Source organism: Drosophila bipectinata, chromosome 4, assembly GCF_030179905.1.
Source record: "Drosophila bipectinata strain 14024-0381.07 chromosome 4, DbipHiC1v2, whole genome shotgun sequence".
NCBI classification, from domain to species: domain Eukaryota; kingdom Metazoa; phylum Arthropoda; class Insecta; order Diptera; family Drosophilidae; genus Drosophila; species Drosophila bipectinata.
Genome location: NC_091740.1, coordinates 14,273,581 through 14,297,243, shown reverse-complemented (window position 1 = coordinate 14,297,243; position 23,663 = coordinate 14,273,581). Strand labels below are relative to the sequence as shown.

The window sequence follows — 23,663 nt, the reverse complement described above, 5'->3', positions numbered from 1 at the left end:
TTTCCTTTCTTGTTTTTTTTTGTTCCCGTTGCACTAGCTGTGTTGTGCAACTGATAATGGTGTAGGTATTATAATTTCCGTCGGGGATCTCGGGAATTTTCGGTGATCGTGTTACCGTTTGGGAACCAGAGGTCATTGACCAGGATATTGGTGATTCACCGCATGGTTCAATGGTTAAGTTGATCTACGTCTTGATTAGAAAGTCATGGGTTCTAAACGGCAGGCTTAAAGTTGATGATACTCAATAATTTTTTAAATGGGAATTAAAAAAACACCTTGTTTTGTAAGAGCTATAAGAGTTATATTTTTAGAAACTTATCGTTGTCAGTCCCATCCAACGCGCGCCTGCTTAATAGCTTAGAGATATGCATGTTTGATTGATTAAAACATAACATTTGAATTTAATTTAAAACATTTGGTAAATAATATTCATTAAATACCTATAAGCTAAAAAATGTTAAGAAAAAACTAAGAATTTCTTGCGCAGGAAGTGGAATTAAACCGATTTTTAAATAATTCTGGGCCATGAGTAAGGCCGGACTTAGCTTTTTTCATCTAGGATTCACCCGCCTTTTTCAGGCCTGTTTCACCTCTGCCTTCGAAAATTTTTTCACTCCTGAATCGCATCCGAAATCAAATCTGATTCAAGTCTGAAAATGATTCAGAACCGAGAGGACATTTTCAAAAATTGTAGTATAAAATGTAGGTTCTTTTTCTCGCAATAAGGCCCGATTCAGTACTGATCACCGTATCAGAGCTGAGTGCTATTGGCGGGTAATATTAAGCCTCAGAAAGTATTTTGAGGTCAAAAATACGGAAACGATTCTTGCTTTGATTGTACTCGTTCAACCGGTATGATTTGATACCGGTGAAAGCGTGTACCTTTATGAATGACTCTTTTGTCTTTTGAATACTTTCAAAGATTATAAAGTATATAATGGGACATCAGCGCCCAAAACGGTCAACTTTTTTCGTCGAGCTTGTAGGTTAGGGGGGAACTCACATGCATACGATTCTATTTTTAGAACTCCTTACATGTTTCCGTCAACAAAAATGTGAGCCTTTGTATGTATGTGTGATTGCTCGCACGACGGCGTAAAAATGTTTTGGCTTCCAAATTTCAATTTCAATTTCTAGTTTCTGTTTTCAATGCGCCGATGTGGTAGTAAGTAGAACAAATAGTATTTTTAATCGCTGCAGATACAGGGTTGTAGACAGGGTTGTAGCGTAATGCACAGAGTAGTTACTCTATGTATAATTTTTCTGTGTTCAAATCGTCGTAAGTACTTTGAACTTTTTTATACCCTTGCAGAGGGTATTATAATTTTGGTCAAAAGTGTGCAACGCAGTGAAGGAGACATCTCCGACCCTATAAAGTATATATATTCTTGATCAGGATCACCTCCTGAGTTGATATGAGCATGTCCGTCTGTTCGTCTGTCCGCCTGTCTGTCCGTCTGTCTGTCTGTCTGTTTCTACGCTAAAGGAAAGCTAACTTCGGGCGGAGCCGAAGTTGATACACCCTTGCATTTAAAACCGGATATATAGCGCAAACATCAGATATAGTTGTCCGATCCTTATGAAAATATCATAATATAACCAATTTATAAAAAATAAAGCTTAAACAAAGTATCAAGCTTCTATCTTCAAAAATACAAAAGTTGGTATTTTTACCAAAAACCATTTCCAATCGTTCATTTATATGGCAGCTATAGGATATAGTCGGCCGATCCTTATAAAATTTAGTAGGTTGGGTTAACTGACCAAAAATATACTCTGTACTAAGTTCCAGCTTTCTATCTTCAAAAACACGAATGTTGGGTCATTTCCGATTGTTCGTTTATATGGCAGCTATAGGATATAGTTGGCCGATCGTTATGAAATATGACATGTGGTATTATTTTGCCAAAAATAGCTCTTGTGTAAAATGAACTCTCTAACTCTAAAAACAGCTATAGGATATAGTCGGCCGATCCTTACGAAATTTGGCATGTCGTATTATTTTGCCAAAAATAGCGCTCATGTAAAATGTGAACTCTCTCTAACTCTAAAAACACCGAAGTTATACCATTTCCGATCAATCAGTTATATGGCAGCTATAGGACATAGTCGGCCGATCCTTACGAAATTTGGCATGTCGTATTATTTTGCCAAAAATAGCGCTCATGTAAAATTTGAACTCTCTCTTACTCTAAAAACACCGAAGTTATACCATTTCCGATCAATCAGTTATATGGCAGCTATAGGATATAGTCGGCCGATCCGGGCCGTTCCGACTTATATACTGCGTGAAAAGGAAAGAAGGGTGAAAGGGTGAAAAGGGTGAAGGGTAGAAACAGACAGACAGACGGACAGACAGACGGACAGACAGACGGACAGACGGACAAACGGACATGCTCATATCAACTCAGGAGGTGATCCTGATCAAGAATATATATACTTTATAGGGTCGGAGATGTCTTCTTCACTGCGTTGCACACTTTTGGACAAAATTATAATACCCTCTGCAAGGGTATAATTATAAATCATTTAATCACATACCGTTACATAATTTTAGTGCTAATATTTATGCCCTTTCAAAATCCCCTTTCAAATAATAGTTACATTTGTTTACCATTTCAGGTCAGTTCTGTTTTACTCTATGGAATACCAATAGTTTCTTTATTCATAGAATCACAAGAGCGCCTCTGCTTAGCTCAAATCTCAAATACTTTATTAAAACAATTCAGCTATAATGAAATACACAATAGAAGGGTTGCGCTTGGAATTACCTGTGTGCAGTGTACGCCAGTTCAATTGGAGATACTAAGACGCGCAGGAGCCATGCCAGTAAGTTCTCGTCGATGTGGAATGATAACACGAAGGGAAGCAGAGCGACTTTGCAAAAGTTTCCTAGGCGATAATTCCCCACCCCAACTCCCTGATGATTTTGCATTTAATGTTCAGCATAAATGCGCATGGGGATGCCGAGGATCATTTTTACCATCTCGATACAACTCTTCAAGAGCAAAATGCATTAAATGTTCATACTGTGGAATGTTTTTTTCACCAAATAAATTTATATTCCATTCTCATCGCATAACAAGTAACGACAGATACGTGCAACCTGACGCAGCCAACTTTAATTCCTGGCGACGGCATATGACCCTTAGTGGAAATAGTCATAATGAAAAAATAGTTCATGCATGGGAAGATGTCAAGGCTATGTTTAATGGGGGAACAAGAAAACGATTAATAAGCAACAATGGTCATTTTAATAATCGTAATCAAAGCTCGCCATCTTCAATTTCGCCCGATAATTCTGTGGGTGGCGAAAATTCAGGAAAGTCTTTGATGTACTTTGACAAGGAAACGCAAAACATATCGACAGAAAAATGTGCTCTCCCAGAAAATTCCCATGATCGGCAATACAATTACAGTACTATGGCTGCTGCTGCCGCAGTCGTTGGCGTAACTGCGGTAGCGGCTGCAACCGTTGGAGTTCCATTTAATTTACAAAGATCTTCCGTTTTAGCTCCTTTACATTCTCTACGTAATGAACAAGAACTTTCGTTGTATATGTGGCAGCAAAAAGAACCTCGTAAATACCAAAATTTCTCAAAGAAAATTAAGGTTGATAACCAAAACGAAACGAGAGCTGGTTTGGTGGCCTGTCAAAAGTCATGGGTTACGTCGGACGTAAATATTTCCATACCGACAGTTTGTCTTTCAGATAAACAATCGTTTAACGTAAAAAACGAATCGGCAGCACCAAGAGTTGGAAAAATTTCTGATTACAACATTCCCTCAATTCTCAGTTGCTCTGCATTCAAACCAGTAGTTGCTTCAGCAGCAATTCTATCTACTTCTTTATATACATCAAGTGATTTAAGCAGAAATATTTACATTCATCCCCCACAGTCGACACAAACATCAACGGTTTTAGCACAAGCCAATGTTACACCTGCCAAAGACAGTCAAAAGACGGCAGAGGCGCCAGAAGAGTGTGCGATAAATTTGGATACTGTCAAATTCAAAAATGAAGTTAATCAATTAAATTGTTTAACGGGAGTATCATGTGCAGGCCAAAATATTAAAGAAAAACCAGCAACAACAGCATTTATAAATAGAAATGCTTCGGAAAGCGATGATGATGATGAGGTTGTTGATATTGAAACGACAGACGAAGACGGGAGGCCATCACTTGAAGAGCTTAGCATTCTTTCTCAAAATACAAGTACAATTAATGATATAGATGCAGATGTCGATGTAGATGTAGATGGCTTTCCCACAGATTCAGAAGATCAATTCGAGGTGGAACTTTGCCAAGGAGAAGACTTTTCAAAACCTTTGCACAAAAATATTGAATTTGTATGTGATGATTTTAAAAATAATGAGGTAAGAATTGTTACTATTTTAATTTTTTTTTAACAAACCCAGCTATGAAAAAGTATCGTTTTTTTAAATTTAAGATTCTTTAAAAAGAGTTGTATATACTGTAATTAGCACTTTAGAAGCTTTTAAACGATGGAAAATGATAAACCGTGTTTGACGATAATCTTGTCTAATTTTTTTCAGGTAATTCATAATCTATCCTTTTGATAACTGCTACTGAAAGTGCGCTGCTCTGAGTTTCCTTATATTTTTTTCATCTTAGACCTTTAGTGATCTCTTTTCATTATTTAGCCATAAGTGACTGCTTCTATTACACAATTGGTTTTATTTGTCATTATACCCTTTGTGAGATTAAGTCTCCACACACGCCAAGACAGGTGACATTGGGAAAAATCAAGGAAGGGGGGTTGACGTGGTGCGCAAGCAGTCAAGCTCTGGGACAGGGGATAAGGGGAATGTAAAGACGAGAAGCCCACCTGCAAGACCTGCACCTGCAAATCATTGAGGAGGGGACGAATCACAGAGACGACGTGAAACGTAACGGTTCTCGGGGTGTCCGGGCAGCCGTGTTAAGAAAGTGCGGCGGGGTTAGCATCAACGGAAAAGCAAGGAGTAGACTCAAAAGTGTAGCGGGGCCTCGAAGTCCGCATAGAAAACAGCAGGGGTGACCCGGCAACGGGAAAGTGGCGTGATTTTAGAAGCAGAATTAACGGCAAGAGCAGAATCCAGGAGGATTAACGGGTGCTCCAAGCCGTATATGAGGAAGACCATTGAAGCGAATCGGGACGCGTAAAAAGACTCCTGTATCTTGTACCGTTGAGTTGGAAGACTGCCTTTGGAGGGTCCAACATTCAAGTGTTAGAGCATTTCTAAAAAGGATCCGGTAGTTTGAGTTGAAGGGCCGCCTCTGGAAAGTCCATCAGCCCAAGAAGAATAGAGTGTGAAGGACGAGTCAAGAAAGGGTCCGTTGCAGGACGGTTCCTCTATAGTCCGGGGTATCAGATTCGAGTTGAGCCATTCCCGACCACTGCAGGTAGACTTGCAGCGAAGGGTGTAAGGGACAAATCTGGCGTACGTTTTACCGACTTCTGAATCACGAGGAACACGCGTGATCCAATGATTGGCCGAGTCGTGAATTCAGGCCCAGTAAAGAAACTGATCGGGGACACCCCGGTCACCAGTTGGTCCTGATTCGAAAGCGTGTATGCGCGGTGTTACCTTGGTGTGGCAAAGACGCTTCGTCCAGTCTTTGGCTGAGCCTGAGCGTCTCCATCTTAGTCAAGTGAGGATGACTGTCAATCGTCAAGAGGGCGCAGAAATCCGAAGAAATAGCTACCGCTGAATGTTGGCATCGGCAAGGGGGGCAATGAGGGAAGAGTTGGCAAAAACTCTCATGAAGCACTTGGCAACTTCAACATGGATGTCGACGTGCACATCCGTGGGCACCTATTGAATAAAAGAACATTCAATATAAATCACTTCCAATTGCGCTTTAATTTAGCTCCTCCAATTCCTCCTGAAGCGTGGGGAATCGATCACGCAGACGCTTCTTCATTGACTCGAGGGTCTTAATGGTTGAGCCTGCGGTCCGAATGACAACCTTGACCTTCTGATACAGGACCTCCATTTCTTGACAGGTCACCTCTGCTCGTCTCTGCAGCATCCCTTACCTGCTTTCAGCAACAGAACCTTTAGTTTCAGTTCCAGACTTCATTATAAAACTTAAGAACAAGGCTATGATAACAACAACAATAAATTTCCGTGGCACTTCGAAACTGATACAATAACCAATCACGTCGGGTTCACCCAAATGTTACGTAATCAATAAATTTAAATTGCACCCAAATAAATAAAAATGTTGCAGTTCAATTTGCAATATTTATTAGGGGTTCGAATTTAACCCAAACTCTACAGCCGATAAAATCAACGGCGTATACACAACTAAGCGAAGCTTAGCAAGAAAAGCTCCGAGCTATGCAGCTATTTATCGTTAGCTGGGGGCGAAGAGGGGACGCAATATTACGACGAGCTAGTGTGCAGCACTGCTAGAAAGGTCCCAAAAACAAGCGCATGCAGCAAAAAAAAAAAAAGAATAAAAAATGCTGATAAACACGCCGCTGCTCATCCGCCTCTTTTAGACTATTCATCCATGGCTTTGGCTGCTTGGCACAATATCTTAAGGGCAGGCCCTTCAACAGAGTTCTTATGGGGCAGCACACAACCTTGAGCCCGCTCGGTTTGTCGTTTCAACAGCTGGCTTTAGCGCCGCAACCCGGTTTAGTTCGTCACAACGAGAAATATGCTCCAGTATCCTGGCTACAGGACCTTCATGGGGGGTGGATTAACATCCAGGACTATGTCACCAACAGACACTACCGGGCTACCGGTGCACCATTTGGAACGCTGCTGCAACAGAGTGAGCTAGTCAATGACCATCGTCATTGACGTAATATTTGATGCGGCACTTATTCCGACACTCTGCCTTGTAGACAACGGTCTGCCAAAATCCACACCTGTTACATCAAAGACTTGGAAACCTTCAACTCCCTTTGTTGCAAGATCAGCTATGATATAATCCAAAAGACGAGGCTTACGAGGAGGAACGCACTTGCTTAAAATCCTTGTAACGGTCTTCCTCCCCCCAATGGGTCAATATTGGGAACGGATCTTCGTAATTAGCGCCCGAGGGCCTGAGTGTAGGTTTGTCACATGAAAGTTACTCACTACAGATACAATTCAAGGTACGACTCCTTTTTACCCTCGGGTACTCCTTCCAAAACCTCTGGAATGTTGGAGCATCACTTCTTTAATTGAAACTGACTCTTCCTCAAAAGGCTTGTTGCCTGGGCTTTTATCTCAACAGCTTCAGTTTTCGTTGGGGCACCCGATATTAGGTCGTCCACGTAAAAATAACTAAGGGCAACACGAGAGCCAATGGGAAAACCTGCACTTTCATTCTTAGCAAGCTGGTGTCGGGCTTGAAAACCTTCATATCATCGTGGATAGAATCGCGCAATAGGTTGCACTGCAGCAAGCTATCATCTGGAGTGACTCTTACGCAGCGGTACATCTTGCAAATTGCAAGTCTCTCGGTAAAGCGACTATGTGAGAACTAAACAAAAGGTATACGGAGGTATGAAAGAGTTTAGATTGAATCACGGGGCCTGATATTAGGAAATTATTCATGGATTATCCAAACTGCTCCACGCTGTATTTAATTGGAAGACAAGCCGAATATGCACCTGATTCAAGACGGATCTAGTGCATGGCGAAGTGGGCATTGACATCAAACTCTTCCTTAGTAGCCAGAATGATCGGATCAGTGAAGGTTTTCAGTTCCCAGAATTGGCGGAGAAGATAATCGAGTTGATGGTAAAAATTGGTTGAGGAGTCAGCAGGAATCACCTTACCTGAAGCGGGCAAACGGGGTTTCCCTTCTGATTCAACAACCTCCAAAACGCGACTTCTGCACATGAGGCAGACCGTCTCCTTGATGGATTTGCCCAACTTAGACAAGATTAAAAAACAGGCTGGGTCCAATCAGCAAATCCACACGGTTCGTTCTGTAGAAGTTCGGATCTTCCAGAACCACATTGGCAGGAAAATTCCAGTTAAAGACGTCTATTTTCAGGCCAGGTTGACGCTCTGCGATGTGAGACGCCACATGTATACCCAATACGTTGATAGGGGAGACATCAGACAAACATTAACCGATGTTCTATCCGTAGCTCCATCTGGCCACGGAGTGCATGATGATAACATCATCGTATCGTTTCTCAAGTGGCAAGGATACCGCACAGGGCAAACGCAGACGGCATGGCATTAACGAACATGCACGAACGATTATTAAATGGCCTACGTCGGCTCACATGATTTGTTGTCAGATGATGAAATAAGGCCAAATCCACAGTCTTGAGGGTACGGCACCTTTGTTCGAAGAACCGAGCCACCGAACCACAGAGTTGCAACGGATACCGGCTTGACTGCTCTCATGATTTTTGAGTATTTCGTTCATGTGAGCCTGTACTATTACCCTTCGATTATTAAACCGGTTGTGCAAAAGATCAATGGAAAGATCATGGAATAGCCACCGCTGAATGTTGGCATCGGCAACGGAAGCAATGAGGGAGCAGGCGGCCTGTATGGAGTGGGTGATATATCAGGACCACTGGTACCATCCAAAAGCGTAGAGTGGGCAGCAACTTTCATGGAGCACGTGGCACCTTCTATCTGTATGTCGACGTGCACGTCCGTGGCCAGCTAAGAGAATACTCCATATAAATCAGTTCCAATATAATTAGGCTCCTCCAATTCCTCCAGAAGCGTGGTCTTCGGTCCGCATCGTAGCCTTGACCTTCTCATACAGGACCTCCATTTCTTGACAGGTATCCTCTGCTCGAATCCGAGGCATCCTCTACCTGCTTTTAGCAATCTCCATTGTGTAATTTAAGTGCAATAATTAAATTCTAAATAAATTCAAATTAAATAAATAAAAAAGTTGCAGTTCAATTTTCAATATTTATTAGAGGCTCAAATTTAAAAATTTGCTGCTGCTTAAATCAACGCTAAAATCATTAGCTGCTTACGTTACGTGGCAAGAGGCGGGCGGGGGAGACATACATAAATACACGACGAGCTATTGTGTATTGCTGCTACAAAGGTCCCAAAGGCACACGCTACAAATACTAGCAAGGCGCATGCGAAACCAGAAGAAATAAAACAGAATAGAAATTACTGATAATACCGCCTGCAGTTGATTCCCATCCAGCTACTGCATTGTTTGCAGCACCAAATCTGATTTTTTCCATAACCTCCATGAAGTTTCCTGGATGGCTGAGCGGCCCGCCGTCGTCTCTAGCCGGTGACGCTTACTTACAAGCCAGCTGCACTCAAAAACTACATGCTTGACGTCCTTGACGACAGAGCTCCCGAACTCCGGGCGACAGTCCTCCCCTTCGTGGCCGAAACGCTTCAGAAATTGTCGGAGGCAGGCATGCCTTCTTAGGACCTGGGTTACGTAAAAGTCAATCTGCCCTTCAAATCACTCACTTGCGAATGTGAGGTCTATGATGGATCCTGCCTCAACTCTTGCTGCAGGTGTGCTGGTTCTTCTCGTTCAGTAGTATGAGATCAAGGGAGCCTCACCACTCTTACTCTCACCACTCTTCCTCTTCTCTCCCCAGCTACAGATCATCAGAACGGCCTCGGATGTCATTCCCTAGACAGTCAATAATGCGTACCTTTTACACGTAGCCGCCCTAAAGTCCTTTTCTCCGCAGCAGCCGCTTTTCTTCTTCGGGCTCCTGCAAGCGCTTGCGATGTTCCCATCCCTAGGCACCTGTAGCAGGGGGGCAACCACCTATTTCTCATTCATATGGCACACTGACCATCCAATCCTACTCTAAGGGGAAAGCCACGAGAGCGGTCTCGCCATAGCTGCTTCTTAGTTTCTTGACTTTCAGGGCGCCCTGGTCCACCGTTGCCTGCTTTGCAATAGTCGCGGGAATGTCCTCCGAATTGGCCAGGTCGGGGGCCAGCCTTTAAGGGTCTTCGTTGAGCCCTCCTTCTTATTGATCTTCTCCTTCTTCCTCACTTTATCGGCGCATGGGTGCCCATGACCTGTGCAGGTCATCCAGTTTTCCGTCCCCACTGCGAGTTACGATGCTTAGGATCTGGCTGAACGTCATGTCCGCAGCTTGGACTATTATGGCGTCGGGCGAGGTCGTTTCCGGTCGGGACTTCTTGCATTAGCCTTTGTCCACTCCCGCCCCTCTGGGCGCTCGGGCTTGTTTTCCAGTTGCTTCCTTAACTGGCCGCCGGGTTTGCGAATGCTGGTTTGGACCTAGTCGCCGAATTCGGCACTGCTATTTGGGCCTCAAATCCGTCGCTTCATTTTTCCGGTTGGCACTCCAGGGGCCGACACAGATCGGACTGCTACCGGTCTGCATGGCCTGGTCTTGCATCCAGACTATCGTTGGAAGTCCGGCGCACACTGGCTTGGGCAGTATAGCCGGTCGCGCATGCTCACCGGGACACTCCCAACCAGGATGGACTGAATGTCCGCCGCAGTTGGTGAGCTCCATGACCTTCATCAAATCGTAGCAGGCCAATGTTTTTAGCCTCTTTCGCAACCCCTTGATTGTCCTCAGGCAGCAGCCGTGAAATGTATGCTACCCTCTTGCTTCGCCCTCGAGAAGATGGCCCACCTAGCTGGCTTCTGCCGTCGCGACATTGCGACGCCCTGGTCACGTCGGCCCCGAACTAACGCTCTCTACCGACCAGATACTGAAAATCGCGTTTTTCCAACCACCAGCTAATTGTTGATCAGCTGCCCTGACCTGGGAAATTATAGAGGAGGCAGCCACGTTTGTTTGGTTTCTATATACCAGAAGAAAGGTGTCAGAAAGAGAGTTCCTGAAAGAGAATGCCATTTCGCGCCTCGTACCTCGGCGCTTGGCGGTCCGTCTGATCTAATGTCCTATTCAGGAGGTATTTGGGCTCACTCGGCAGGTGAGTCAGTACACAATGGGCCGGTCACCCTTCAACCACTCCTTTTCTTATCGAAGCCGTGTTCGGACGCGGCGCTCGGGAGCGTGGCACGTCCGCTTTCGTCGACCCGCACTTCCCAACTCACACGTATACCACCCCGTAACACGTATGCGTGAAAACGTGATTTCAATCGTTAAAGCCTATTTTGGGTATTTTACAATTTTTTTTTCTAACCTACCAATTTGACCAATTTGTTCTTAACGTCATTGTTAGGGTAGGTTGTGGCGGCGATCCGAAAAACTGACCACTCGTATCCATTTGAGTCACTGGGGCACCTAGTGTCGTTCTGCGACAGTCATCCGCCATTCTTTGGGTTTTTCTAAGCCATTCCCTAAATATGGAGTTTGATAGGACAGGCCACTAGCCCACTTCCCCGTGGATGGATTAACGTTCTAGGCCATATTGAGAGAACGGTCAGCTTGTCCGATATGGGGTCACACAGAGTCCTTCATGCTGTGATCCCGAAATGTCATTTGGGTTGATGATCAGATGGATGTAGATTAAGTCTTAAGGATCTTAGGGAAGGACGACAGACTCATTGGTCTGAAGTCCGTGGGGAGCAGTGCGATGGTTTTGCCGCTTTGGGAATGAAGGCAACCTTCGTTCGTAGACACGTCTCTGGTACAACACCTGTTCAAAAGATTGCTGTAAAGATTTTCCTGATCCATGACCTTATATTAGCTCTGGAAGAGGGACTGGAGATTTAAAGGGCTTGAAACTGCTTATCGCCCAACTAAGATTCTTATTACTTAAGAGATATTCGACCGGACTCGAGTCTTGTGGGTGCGTTTGTGAGAGCTTCTAGGATTTCCTTGCTAGACGTGGTCCAACTACCATCCGAGATTTTAAAGTACCTTACACTAGGTGCAGTGATGGCGAGGATCATTCTCGGGCGGGAGGTCTTCGAGTTCCCTTAAAAAGTATTTAGGGTACAAAAGAACTTGTGCAGAACCTGGTCCAGGTATTCCTCTTTGCCCTTTACATTCCTCAGTTTTTTGTTGTACTGCTTGAGTTCCGCTTTATACGCCTCCCAGGTTACCTCTGTGTTTGCCTTACTAGCGAAATTAAAGGCTTTTCGGGCCTTGGTCTTGAAGGGTGTAAGTTTTTGGCGACCACCATTGTAGTTTCTTCGACTTGCTTTTGCCCAATCTACTTTTAAGACAGCCTCTATTGAATGCCTTGGCACAAGCCACCGTTAGCGTGCCCCTCAAAGAGTTAAAATCTGCCATGTTGTTAAGGTCCCTTGTTGGAGGTTCCCCCAAGGATCTTTTTAGTTTTGTCAATTTAGTCTTGTAAAGCTCCCAGGTTGCCTTCCTAGGATTGCGATCTTTTAGCTGAGGATTGAATACTGCTATCAGTACTGCTAGCGTTGTGCTTCTCCAGGTCTTCCATTAGCTGTTTGAACAGCGAGTGCGGGGAGAGGTCATCTTGGTCGTGGCCCCTGTACGCCGAGTATACCCTTAGCGGCCTCCTTAGGCTCTCTATTGCTGCGGCTTATTAATCTTCATTGCTGAAATAAGGTAGCAAAAAGAGATTAAGGTTCTTTTATGCGAAGATTCAGGCTCGCCTTTTACCTGTTGTATCGGCTTTACAAAGCCTGTACACCGACACTCCCAACCCAAAAATCCTGTCTCCAAGAATCTAGGGTTGCTGGATGAGGGCCAGTTCCCCTCTCGGCGAGGTGGAGTAGGAGTGCAACTGATGCCGCCTTGCTGTAATGAAGGCTTATTTGCAAGATTGTGAGAGACTTCCTTGAGATTTTCCAGTACAGTATCCTCTGCTTCCATCATGGAGCTCCGCAGAGAATCCTAAGAGCCTTTGCCAAGTCGCTTTTCTCAGGATGTACACTTCCAGGATGCCCTCCTTTTCATCCGGGCGCCCTTCTTTGGTCGGCTCGTCCAAGCCTGGATCTGGAACTTCTGCCTCCAGCTCGATACCTCCAGTCTGGCTTCTGGTATCTGATTTGTGAACCCGGACCGGAACATGCTCGAAGCCGTACTTAATATGGTGTCCTTTCTCCTTCAGGATCCTTGCAGTATCCTCATTTAGCATGAGAAAAACTAGCCTCCGTAGTCCCACCGCATTCTCCACCTTGACAACTCTCCATTCCGCCGTGGGAAGTGTCGGATTGCATCCTCTAAGCACCGCCAGAATGGTCTGCGGGTCTCGTCCTAGACAACCACCTCCAGCTTTGCACCGGGGTAGACCTCTCAAAGCGTGGCTATCTTTTGCTTGTGCAGGTACACCGATCACGCGTCTTGGTATGCTATCGCCTTGACCAGCCTGATCCTGATGCCAGCCTGCATCTTCAAATTCCTCCGCTTTTCAGCATCTTCTCCATGAAGCTTACTCCAATGTCAAGGACTTCAATGAGTGTTCTGCCCATCGTATCTTCGGCGAACAAACGGTTAGTCGGCTGCGGCTTGAAAAGGAGCGCCCAAGGCGAAGAAGAAGGGCCTTGGGCGCTCCTTTTTCGGTAGACCTCTGCCGTTGCGCACCCTGCGCGATCTCTTTAGTAGAGGTGTCTACTCCATCCTCATTTCCGCCTATGCCGGTTGAATGTCGGGTAAGATTTCTCTTGCCCACCTTATAATATCCGCTCGATTTGGGGTGGATACCGCCCAGGTGTTGACCCGGAAATCTTCCTCTCCACGCCGTTCGGTGGTCCCTGGAGTTTGACGGATCATTGACCCCATTTCCGGACTTTCTGAGGAAGTTTCCACTTTGGCTTTTGTGTTTGAAGTATTCATGTTTTGAACCCACGAGTAGACGGGAAGGGGCTCGTCCATTATTGTGATAGCTCGCTTATCACAATAATCCAGGTTAAAACTGGAGGGTTGGCCGATTGCGTTTAGCCATCATCCACGGCAGAGACACAACCGTACAGGCACCTGTTTCCATAAAATATATTAAAAAAATATTTTATATATTTATTGGGAAGCAAAATCATTTCCCATTTACGCAAATTTCTCTTAAACTGATAGACTTTTGGCAAATTTTTTGACTAAAAAATTATCTAATTAGAGCCATACCTTTCGTTTGATATATGACTCATTGAAATCGGACGCACACAGAACATTTTTAACTCTGACGCTATATATAGTGATTTCACGCACACGCTAATTTATGCGGCTTGCCACCATGTGCATTGCCGTGAACAGCGATAAATAATTTATATCTCAAAAGTTTCATCCAAATCGCCCGATAGAACTATCCGATTTGGATCTTGGACTGGAATGGTATAGCTATAGGTAGGTATAACTTTGGTATTTTTAGAGTAAGAAAATTTGGATTTTGCATGAGTGCTATTCGGCCGATTAAGGATCGGCCGATTATCGGGCGAGGATCGGCTGCCTAATTGAACAAAAGGAAATGACGCAACTTTCGTGTTTTTAAAATAGAAAGTTTGAACAGATTAAGGATGGAAGTTCGTACAGATTATATTTTTGGTCAGTTGATGCGTCCTACCGAATTTCATAACGATCGGTCGACTTACTTCTTATAGCTGTCAAATAATATATAGCTGATAGAAGCTTGGGACTTTTTTTTTAGATTTTTTGTTGTAACTAATTGGTTTTATTATGATATTCTTATAAGGATCGGCCAACTATATACGATGTTTGCGATATATAGCCGGTTTGAAATGCAAGGGTATATAAACTTCGGCTCCGTCCGAAGTTAGCTTTCCTTTCTTGTTAAGCATTAAGTCGTTATTTTTCTCAAATTTAATAACCTTTCAAAATAAAATATTTTTTTCAGGAAAAGGATGATTTGGACAGACATTCAAAAACAAAAACTCACCGTAAAAATTCCAAAACTATTATCGAGGGAAGCGTTTCAAAAACAACAAACTCAAAATTAATTAAAGATACATTTTACTCTAAATCCATGACAATTAAAGATCAAGAATGCAGTTTAAAAATAAAACAACAAGTCGCTTTTTCAAATTTCACCAATACGCAGCATCATTCAATTCGTCCACTACACAATTATGAAACGTTAATCAGCTCCAAATCCCTTACCGAATCACAAAAATGGATTTACCCAGTCAGCAATGTAGGACCATTATGTTATTACGATAGTAGTGCAAATGAAGCTTGTGTAGATTTTAAGTAACTATGTAATTATTATTTTCAAAACTAATAAAAATATAACTTTATATTCACCTAGAATATTTTAACAGAACCCATATATAGCCGAAGATTTAAGCATTTTCTCTGTTGGTTTGATCAGAATGAGTAATAAAAAATTGTATTGTTTTAATGAAAACATTTTTATTCAAACCATTGTCTAAATTTGTTTAGTTTGAGATAGTTTGGGTGAAAGTGAAACAAGTTATAAAATGTTCCGGAAAATTCCGGAAAATAAATAAAGGAAATGTGACTGACTTTCCCTTAATCGTGCTTACACCTCTAGTTAAGCCTGCGATTATGTGTCCCCTATCACCCCAATCATTACAACAACAAACAGTACCCACACGGTTAACTGAAACTAAACGGCTTTTCTAAGCAAAAAAATCGGGCAAAAACCGTAAATTTGTTTTTTCGAGACCATACATTTTATATTATTATTTATTTTGAAATATTTATATAAAATCTGTTTTTTGATTCCTACAGCGTTTTTGTGTGCACCTCCGTTTTCTTTAATCCATATCTCGTTCTGCTCGGTTATTATAAAAATGGTTAGGATACATATTTTAAATAGGACTTACTATGTTTCCTGAAGTAAAAAGTCCATAAAGGTCCATATTCTGGGATCTTTTCTTTTTATACCAGAGGTCGGCACGGCCCTATCCCGAGGGTATAGGAAATTTCTCTGCCCGAGCTCTGCCACACACACACAGTGTAAATGTGTGAATCGTCATGCTCACAGCCTACTTTCTGCTACTCGGAACTAACACTTATGCGTTAAAATCATATCAATGTATTGGGGTGCCGACCACTGTTTTAAACCCTTGCAGAGGGTATTATAATTTTGTCTAAAATTGTGCAACGCAGTGAAGGAGACATCTTTGACCCTATAAAGTATATATATTCTTGATCAGAATCACCTCCTGAGTTGATATGAGCATGGCCGTCTGTCCGTCGGTCCGTCTGTCTGTCTGTTTCTACGCGAACTAGTCTCTCAGTTTTAAAGCTATCGTCTTGAAACTTTGCACACACCCTTCTTTCCTTTGCACGCAGTATATAAGTCGGAACGGCCCGGATCGGCCGACTATATCCTATAGCTGTCATGTAACTGATTGATCGGAAATGCTATAACTTCAGTATTTTTAGAGTTAGAGGGTTCGGAGTTTGCATGAGTGCGATGTGTGGCAAAATAAAACGACCTACCAAATTTCTTTCGGCCGAGTATATCTTATAGCTGCCATATAACTGAACGATCGGATATGACCCAACTTTTGTGTTTTTGAAGATAAAAAGCTGGAACTTAGTACAGATTCTATTTTTAGTAAATCCGACCTTCTTAATTTCATAACGATCGCCCGACTATATCTTATAGCTGGCATATAACTGAACGATCGGAAATGGTATTTGGCAGAAATACCAACTTTGATATTTTTGAAGATAGAAGCTTGGGATTTCTTTTAGATATTTTATTGTAATTAATTGGTTTTATTATGATATTCTCATAAGGATCGACAAACTATATCCGATGGTTGCGATATATATCCCATTTTAAATGCAAGGGTATATCAACATCGGCTTTTTCCGAAGTTAGCTCTTCTTTCTTGTTTTAAATTTTACTTAGTTCGTTATCTGTATAGTGTATTTATGTTAATGTGTGCCTATGATTAATTAGGGAATGATAACTCAAATATCCACTATCTTAGGTCTTATCTATATAAAAAATATAAAGATGAAAATATGAGCCAAAACCTAAATACTAATCGATAGTTGTGTGACAGACAAGAACAGTTGTGAAAATTGTTCAACCTTACTAATAATTGATACTTGTCCTTCAGCTCCTTCATGACGTCCAATACTTCCACCACAATTGGATGTCAATGAATTCAGATACTCCTAAGGTCCGGGAACAACAATCTGCTGGGTTCGATTCCAAGTCTTCATGTCACCATGCACGCACGTTCCCAACAAACGTCTTAACGTCTATCGTGGAGTCGCTCCATGATGCACGTCCTTGTGTTTAAATCCAGCCAAGATGTATTGCAAAAGTTGGCTCAGAAGAAGGGCGCCGCATAGTTCCAGGCGTGACTGAGATCGCTGCTTTAAAGGTTTCACCCTTGTCTTTGCTGCAAGTATGGCTACCATCTACCAAGTATGGTTCCATCCTGGTTAACCATTCGGCTGTTCACTACGGCTGCGTATGCTTTCGTCGTTTCGTCTGAAAATCTGTTCAATTCATTTGAACCACTTGTCAAATAATTTTTTTTCGTAGTTCGTCGTCCCAGTTCAAATTCAATAGCCAGAGTTTTTGAAACAGTATTTTTTAATTGAATTACGATTAGAGCCAATAGACCAAGAGGGTCAAATATACGTGAGACATCCGACAAGTAGTTTTCCGTAGTTCGTCATCCCAGTTCAAATTCAATAGCCTGAGTTTTTGAAATAGTATTTTTTAATTGAATTACGATGAGAGCCAATAGACCAAGAGGGTCAAATACGTGAGAAATCCGACAACATTTGCCTCTTGGTGCAATTTGGACTCTTTGTTAAATTTACAGTGTACGACAATGTGTCCTTCTTAGGGTGCAGCCCTAGAACGTTGATCGATTATTTTGAGGATTCCTTGTTATCCTCCATTAGAAGACTTGTTAGAAATCTTCCATCAAATATTTTGCTGCAGTTGGAAACTACTCCGATGGTCAGCAGCCAGTTGTTCCAGTACTTGAACTGCAAAAGTCAGCGTGCAAAGTCGAAAGTGCTTGATAGGATCTGACGGATCCTCTCGTCACATGGTTCTCTCAAATTCTCTATGTTTTTTCACCCACTCAGTTTTGACGGAACATTTTGACCCAATACACGATGATGTGGTAAGTAGTATTTATTAACCCGTAACTAGCTCCATGTATAGTCCTTTTTCAATTCTTATATTTTATTAACAACGTTCATAGTCTATTGTACATATGTAAGTATATTACCACACGTCTGCTGTAGGCTTGTTGCTTCTATTCTCCGTCCGCCTAATCCGCTTCAGAGCACGGACCATCGCCTCTCTCAATGACACTTTCTCGCACCGGTTTTCATATCCCTACTTTGTTAACGAGCTTAAGTCCAGACGATGTGTTGCTTTGCTCGGGACGAATGTCCACCGACGAATGTTTAAGGGGTTATATACCTTCTTTGTCGAAGAAAAAGAGGAAAGTTCGGATTTTTTTTAGGTATGTAGCAATTGTTTAACTACACGGATGTTTTAATTTTTTGATAGAACGCTTTATTAACAATGTTTGTGCAAAATTTGGTGGGAAAATATTAAATAGTTTTTAAAGGGTGGCTGTTTCCCTTAGAGGCTTTCTTTTTGTTAGAGCCTTGCGGTGACAGTTCCCCAGGTCAAACAGGCCAACTGAAACCATAAAAGTAAAAAAAATTTCATTAGTTTAATGTAATTCCTTGTGCTTGAACGATCGATTTTAAAATTTTTTTTTTGTTATGGATACGGGAACGTTTTATGCTAAAAATGAACTTTTTGGTCTCTAAAAATTTTACTAAAAAATTCATTTCGGCGAAAAAAAAGTTTGTGCGTGAAAAGTCGATCGTTCAAGCACAGAAGAATTTCATTACGAACATTTAAAAAAAATTTGAAGTAAATCGGTTCAGTAGTTTTCCACCAATCCATGTCACCGCAAAGTCATTTTTCAAGAAACACCATTTCGAGATATTCGCGTTTAAAGTTTCAAGTTCAGTGCAAGGCCGCGACAAGGCTCGCGGTTAGGAGCGCTGTAACTTTTTTTCTACTGCTCCAATCTCTATGAAAATTTGGAAAAATATTCTCAAGGAGTTGTTCTTCAAGATAAAGCAATACAAAAATTTTCGATTTTTTGAAAATAAAAAAAGCTATATAACCCCTTAAATGTACACGTTTGGAATCGTTTGGAATGTGCACGTTTGGAAACATTTTGCACGTTTTGAATCTTGTCCCTTATCATTCGATTAAACATGAGGAACTAGGGAGAGGTTCTAGTTGTACTGTGCAGAGTAACATTATGCATTTAAATAAATTGCTGAATGTCTTTTCGGAAATAAGCTTTGTTTAGATAAGCTACTTTTATTCTCTTCATCAGTGATGGCTGTAAATTTTCGTGTTCCCCGTAACAGGATCTTTTCTAACATAGAGATTTTGTACCGAAATGGATAAAAACTGTTTAATGAATCGCTATCCCAAGAGTTGGCATTCAAACAAATCAGCATCCAATGCTATCTCCGAAATGTTTAATGTTTTAATGTTTAATGGTGGTACAGTGTATTCAATAACTTCAAATATGTTACTTTCCGTTATTTTCCAGCTAGAATTGGTTTCAGGTAAATCGCACAGTCGAGATAGGCTGTCTGAAATGTTTTCCCTGCCAGCTTTATAAATCACTTTAAACTTGAACGCTTAAAAGCGCAAAAGTCAACGTTTTATTCGGACCGGTGGTTAGAGGTTTGTTTGAAAATAGTTTCTAATGGCTTGTGATCCGTCACAAACTCGAATTCTAATCCGGCTAAATAAAAACATAACTTTTAAACCGCCTATACTAAGACTTTCCATTTCGGCCTGGGAGTACCGTTTCTCTACCCCGGATAAGGCGCGTTTTTTTGTTTGGGTCGAAATATGATAAACATTGTATTCAAGCCAAATTTTGATTTAAATCTGCAAAAGCTTCTACTTTTTCCCCTTTTTTTTTTGCCCCAATTGAATAGGCTCTTCTTTTTCAACAGTTGCCTTAAAGGCCCTATGCAATTCGCCAGGTCACGAATAATTTTCCCAAAATAGTTAACAAGACAAAATAGTCTCCTCCTTTTTGTAGGAATATCTCAATGAGAGGATCGCTTCGGCCTTTTCACGATCTACTTTGATTCCTTTATGCGAAAATATATGACCTAGGAATTAATATTCTTGTGCTTCCCAAACATATTTTCCCTCGTTTAAAATTCCGTTATTTTCCTTTTTTTTTTGATATTTTTGACTTTCTGAACTGTTTTGCCATGGTATCTCTTAAATTTTCCGAAAATAATGATATCGTCGATGCCGTTCATCACATTCGTATGGTACATGATGCTAAAAGTTCCTCAAGTCTTCTTTGAAAAATTTCAGGAGCAAAGTTACTGCCTAACATAAGTCTTTTGTACCTGAATAGAACGAGAGGGGTTATGAAATGAAAGTGGTTATGCTCCTGCTGCTCTCATCTAACTCTAACTGGTGATATGCAGGTCTAGTCGTGTGAAATATTTTTTGCCCTTCGCTTTTGGTCATGAAGGTGTCGAATACTGGTAGTGGTAATGTGGCCTTTACGACCACATCTTCAAGTGTTTTATTTAGTTTCACGTGGCCTCCAAAGATTTTCCGTATTGTTTCGGTTTCTGACTTTGAGCGCATTATCTCGGACTGTTTAGTAATTTCTTTATCGACTTGGCAGGCATCGATCACCTGAGACAAAGTTTTCTTTTCCCAGAAGTTTCTTTATTAGCTCAACCCTGGCCCAACTGTCTATTATCTTGTCTTTTAGCGGAAACTCCTATACTTCTACCTTAGTAGCCCCCAAAGTCACATTTTTGAATTTGATGACGTAATCTTAACACAAATTTGGCAAAACGTTCTCCTTCTGTAGGGCAAATATTCCTGAACATTTGTTCAACAAATGTACTCCTGAACAAATGACTCTCAAAACTGGAGTTCTGCTTTGGACTAAAATATACATATTTATATCTATTATATGTATATATTTATCTGACTCACTCAGATTGTTTAAAAAATCAGTTTTTCTTAGGTTATACACTAAACCTTAGGTTGTACACTAACTACACTAGGTTTCTTAGGATGTACACTAATATGCTATAGCATATTCTTGCGGCTCATACTTTTGTATAGCCCTTGAAAGAGTCAGCTTCGTACGTTTTTATTTAGCACCAACAAACTAGCATTAACAATTTGCAACAAAACTTGCTTTTTTCCAAACATCGATGTTTTTTTTTCGTTGGAAGTACCCTTTTTTTTTCAGAAAGGCAACACCAATTATTTCGTACTCTTTGATTTAAATCACCAATGCATTTCATTTTTGTTAACTTCTTGTGCAAATGAGTTTCTCTCTTCGTTTTTACAAACGAAAGTGAAGATGAAATGAAAAGTAATGGAACTACTAACTGCAACTCCATGTTTCTTAAGGCTTGCTACTGCGCCAATTATTTCGTCACAACACTTTGTTTTGTTTGAAACGTTAACACTGTTGCTGTTGTTTTTTGTTTACCTCGTCGCCATGTATTATATATTATATGTATTATATATTTTATTAAAAACTTTTTTAGTCTATTGTACATATAAAAGTATATTATTACACGTCTGCTCTCGTTTGTTGCTCCTTTTCTATTGTCCGTCCACTTCATCCGCATCAGATCAGTGATAAGTAAATCGTTAATGTTCCATGATGTACCCATTGATGGTTGATGAAATAGTTATCAGCCTTCCTTTGTTTTCGTAGATCATTTTCCCAAGAAAACCACTCCAAACATGGTCGCTGCCCAAAATAATATCGATTAGACCACTTGTGCTGACTTGTGAATGTGCCAGTTGCAGATCATTGAAGACTTGTAGTGCAGTCGCGTCGATGCTCTGCCTTTCCTATGATGATGCACGTGAGCCTTGTTGTGTCTGCTCTGATCTACTCCAGGATGGCGTACGCGGCAAACAAAGTGCCTGAGTTCTAGCATTGTGAACGTTGACCACGCCCTGGACCAGGTGCTTCTGTTCCATCCATTTGCTTGTGTCGAACTTGCAGTGTCTTGTGAAATTGTTGTGGAGCCAGTTTCTGTTTGTGCGATGTGTCTTAAAGTCACCGTTGAGATTTGTGCGATGGGATCATCAGATCCTCACTAGTTCAAGCGATTGTGACAATAGCGTGTTGCTTACATTGCAGGTGCAACAGTGAACGATGCTTGTTGAACGATTGTCTGCACTTGAACGCCGAGTTGCACTTTCTGACCCCATGACCAGTTTTCAGACAATTGTAGAGTTTTCAGAGAGTTTTCCTTGGCTATCCAGATTCGCTGCCCTGCAGACATACCTAAGAATAGTGAACATAAAAAAAAAACGATGTTCTGTAGAATTAAATTCGCTGCACTTGATTTTTTCAAGCGCAACCAACGAATGTGTTTTACTCTTTCTTATTTGTCACCAATAGAGGCTTCCGTTTTATCTGCAGTTGTATCGCGGGTGCGTCCAGTAATTGCGTCCAGTTTTTCCAGCGCCAGATAGATGATCCAACAGTCTCTTCCTGTTTCCTCGATGGCATCTAGACCACGCACGATTTCGTTTGCGCTGTCTGACACCTTAGGCAAGGTTACTGCATCAGACCTTGTTGTTGTTGGCAGCTTTATAAACTGCTCCATAAATAAATTCACGATGTGCCCTGGCCGATTGAATCTTTCATTAAGTCTCTTCGACGCTATTACAACATAGTTAGATGTCGCACCAAATTTGCAGCATCGTCGATTAGAAGATATTTTAGATAATAAAATTTGTGTTTTTTTCTCAAATTCGCCTTGTTGTGATTGTGTTTCGAATGTCTTAAAAAGCTAGAAACCTCAAATTATTGTCAGCGAGCCGTTTAATTTGAATGTCATGCAATTTGCTTTGAGCTTATGCCTCTACCACAGATGCGGACCTGAATTCAGTAGTTTCAGTTTTTTCACTAGTCTGTAATACTCTAAAAATAGGCTGGCTAAAGTAAGGCTGGGTGCGGTGCAGACTCAGAGAAAGGATCAGAGTCATTAAGTGTTTCAGATGCTTCAAGTTTGGACACATGGCGAAACAATGTCAGAGCACCATCGTCCACTCACGAACGGGCTGGAGATGTGGCAAGGACGGTCATATGGCTAAAGACTGCGCGGAGGAACTAAAGGGTGCAGAAACGCCGGGAAGGAAGCGGTACACATAGCTGGAAGTGGAAAATGTCCGATGTTCAGAAGCGCCCTCTCACAAAGGGAAAACTGTCATCAGTTTTTCAGTGCACCCAGCTCAACCTTAACCATTGCGAGACGGCACAGTCGCTGCTTAGGCAGGCGGTCAGAAATGAGCAGACCCAGGTAGTCCTCATCTCGGAACCATCTGGGATACTCCTATCCCAGTAAAGGACATCTAGCGAAGGTTTTGTCCGGCCCAAAATAAAAGGTGTTACATTCTACAGCTGCTACGTCCTGCCAAGATGGAACATTTCGCGCTACATAAGGATGCTAAGAAGTTTGGTAGCGGGTGCAAGAGGCAGATCGCCGGTGGTCATCAGAGGAGATTTTAACGCCTGGAGATATTAACGGAGTAGACTTCAGGATCATTTGCAGATGCCTGCGACAGCGCCATGCCTAGGAGAAATCCCTGTAGAAGAGGAGCATCAGAATACTGGTGGAACCAGGACATTCAGCGATTAAGGACCGCCTGCCTGCGTGCAAGAAGACGTTTCCAAAGGGCAAGAGGGACCACGGTTTTCCCAGTTTTTTTCAGGCCACGGGTGGTACAGAAAATATCTCCACAGATTCGGACATGATGAAAGTCTAGAGTGCCCTAACTGCCCAGGAGCAGACGGGGACCCA

General features: G+C 41.9%; 1 protein-coding gene and 1 long non-coding RNA gene across 3 annotated transcripts in view; both read left to right on the top strand.

Annotated features, from left to right (window-relative positions):
- Nucleotides 1-15,183, top strand: part of fuss (SKI family transcriptional corepressor fussel) — a 208,480-nt gene extending 193,297 nt beyond the window's left edge. For both annotated transcript variants that reach the window (XM_070282413.1, XM_070282414.1), the window contains exons 4-6: nucleotides 2,623-4,377; nucleotides 14,683-15,035; nucleotides 15,094-15,183. In XM_070282413.1, the coding sequence (XP_070138514.1) occupies nucleotides 2,623-4,377; nucleotides 14,683-15,035; nucleotides 15,094-15,103 (2,118 nt within the window). In that variant the 3' untranslated portion in view covers nucleotides 15,104-15,183. The remainder of the gene's footprint in view (nucleotides 1-2,622; nucleotides 4,378-14,682; nucleotides 15,036-15,093) is intronic.
- A 2,155-nt stretch (nucleotides 15,184-17,338) lies between these two features.
- Nucleotides 17,339-23,663, top strand: part of LOC138926862 (uncharacterized) — a 118,251-nt gene continuing 111,926 nt past the window's right edge. Inside the window, exon 1 of the long non-coding RNA XR_011443542.1 lies at nucleotides 17,339-17,917. This is a non-coding gene — a long non-coding RNA (uncharacterized lncRNA). The remainder of the gene's footprint in view (nucleotides 17,918-23,663) is intronic.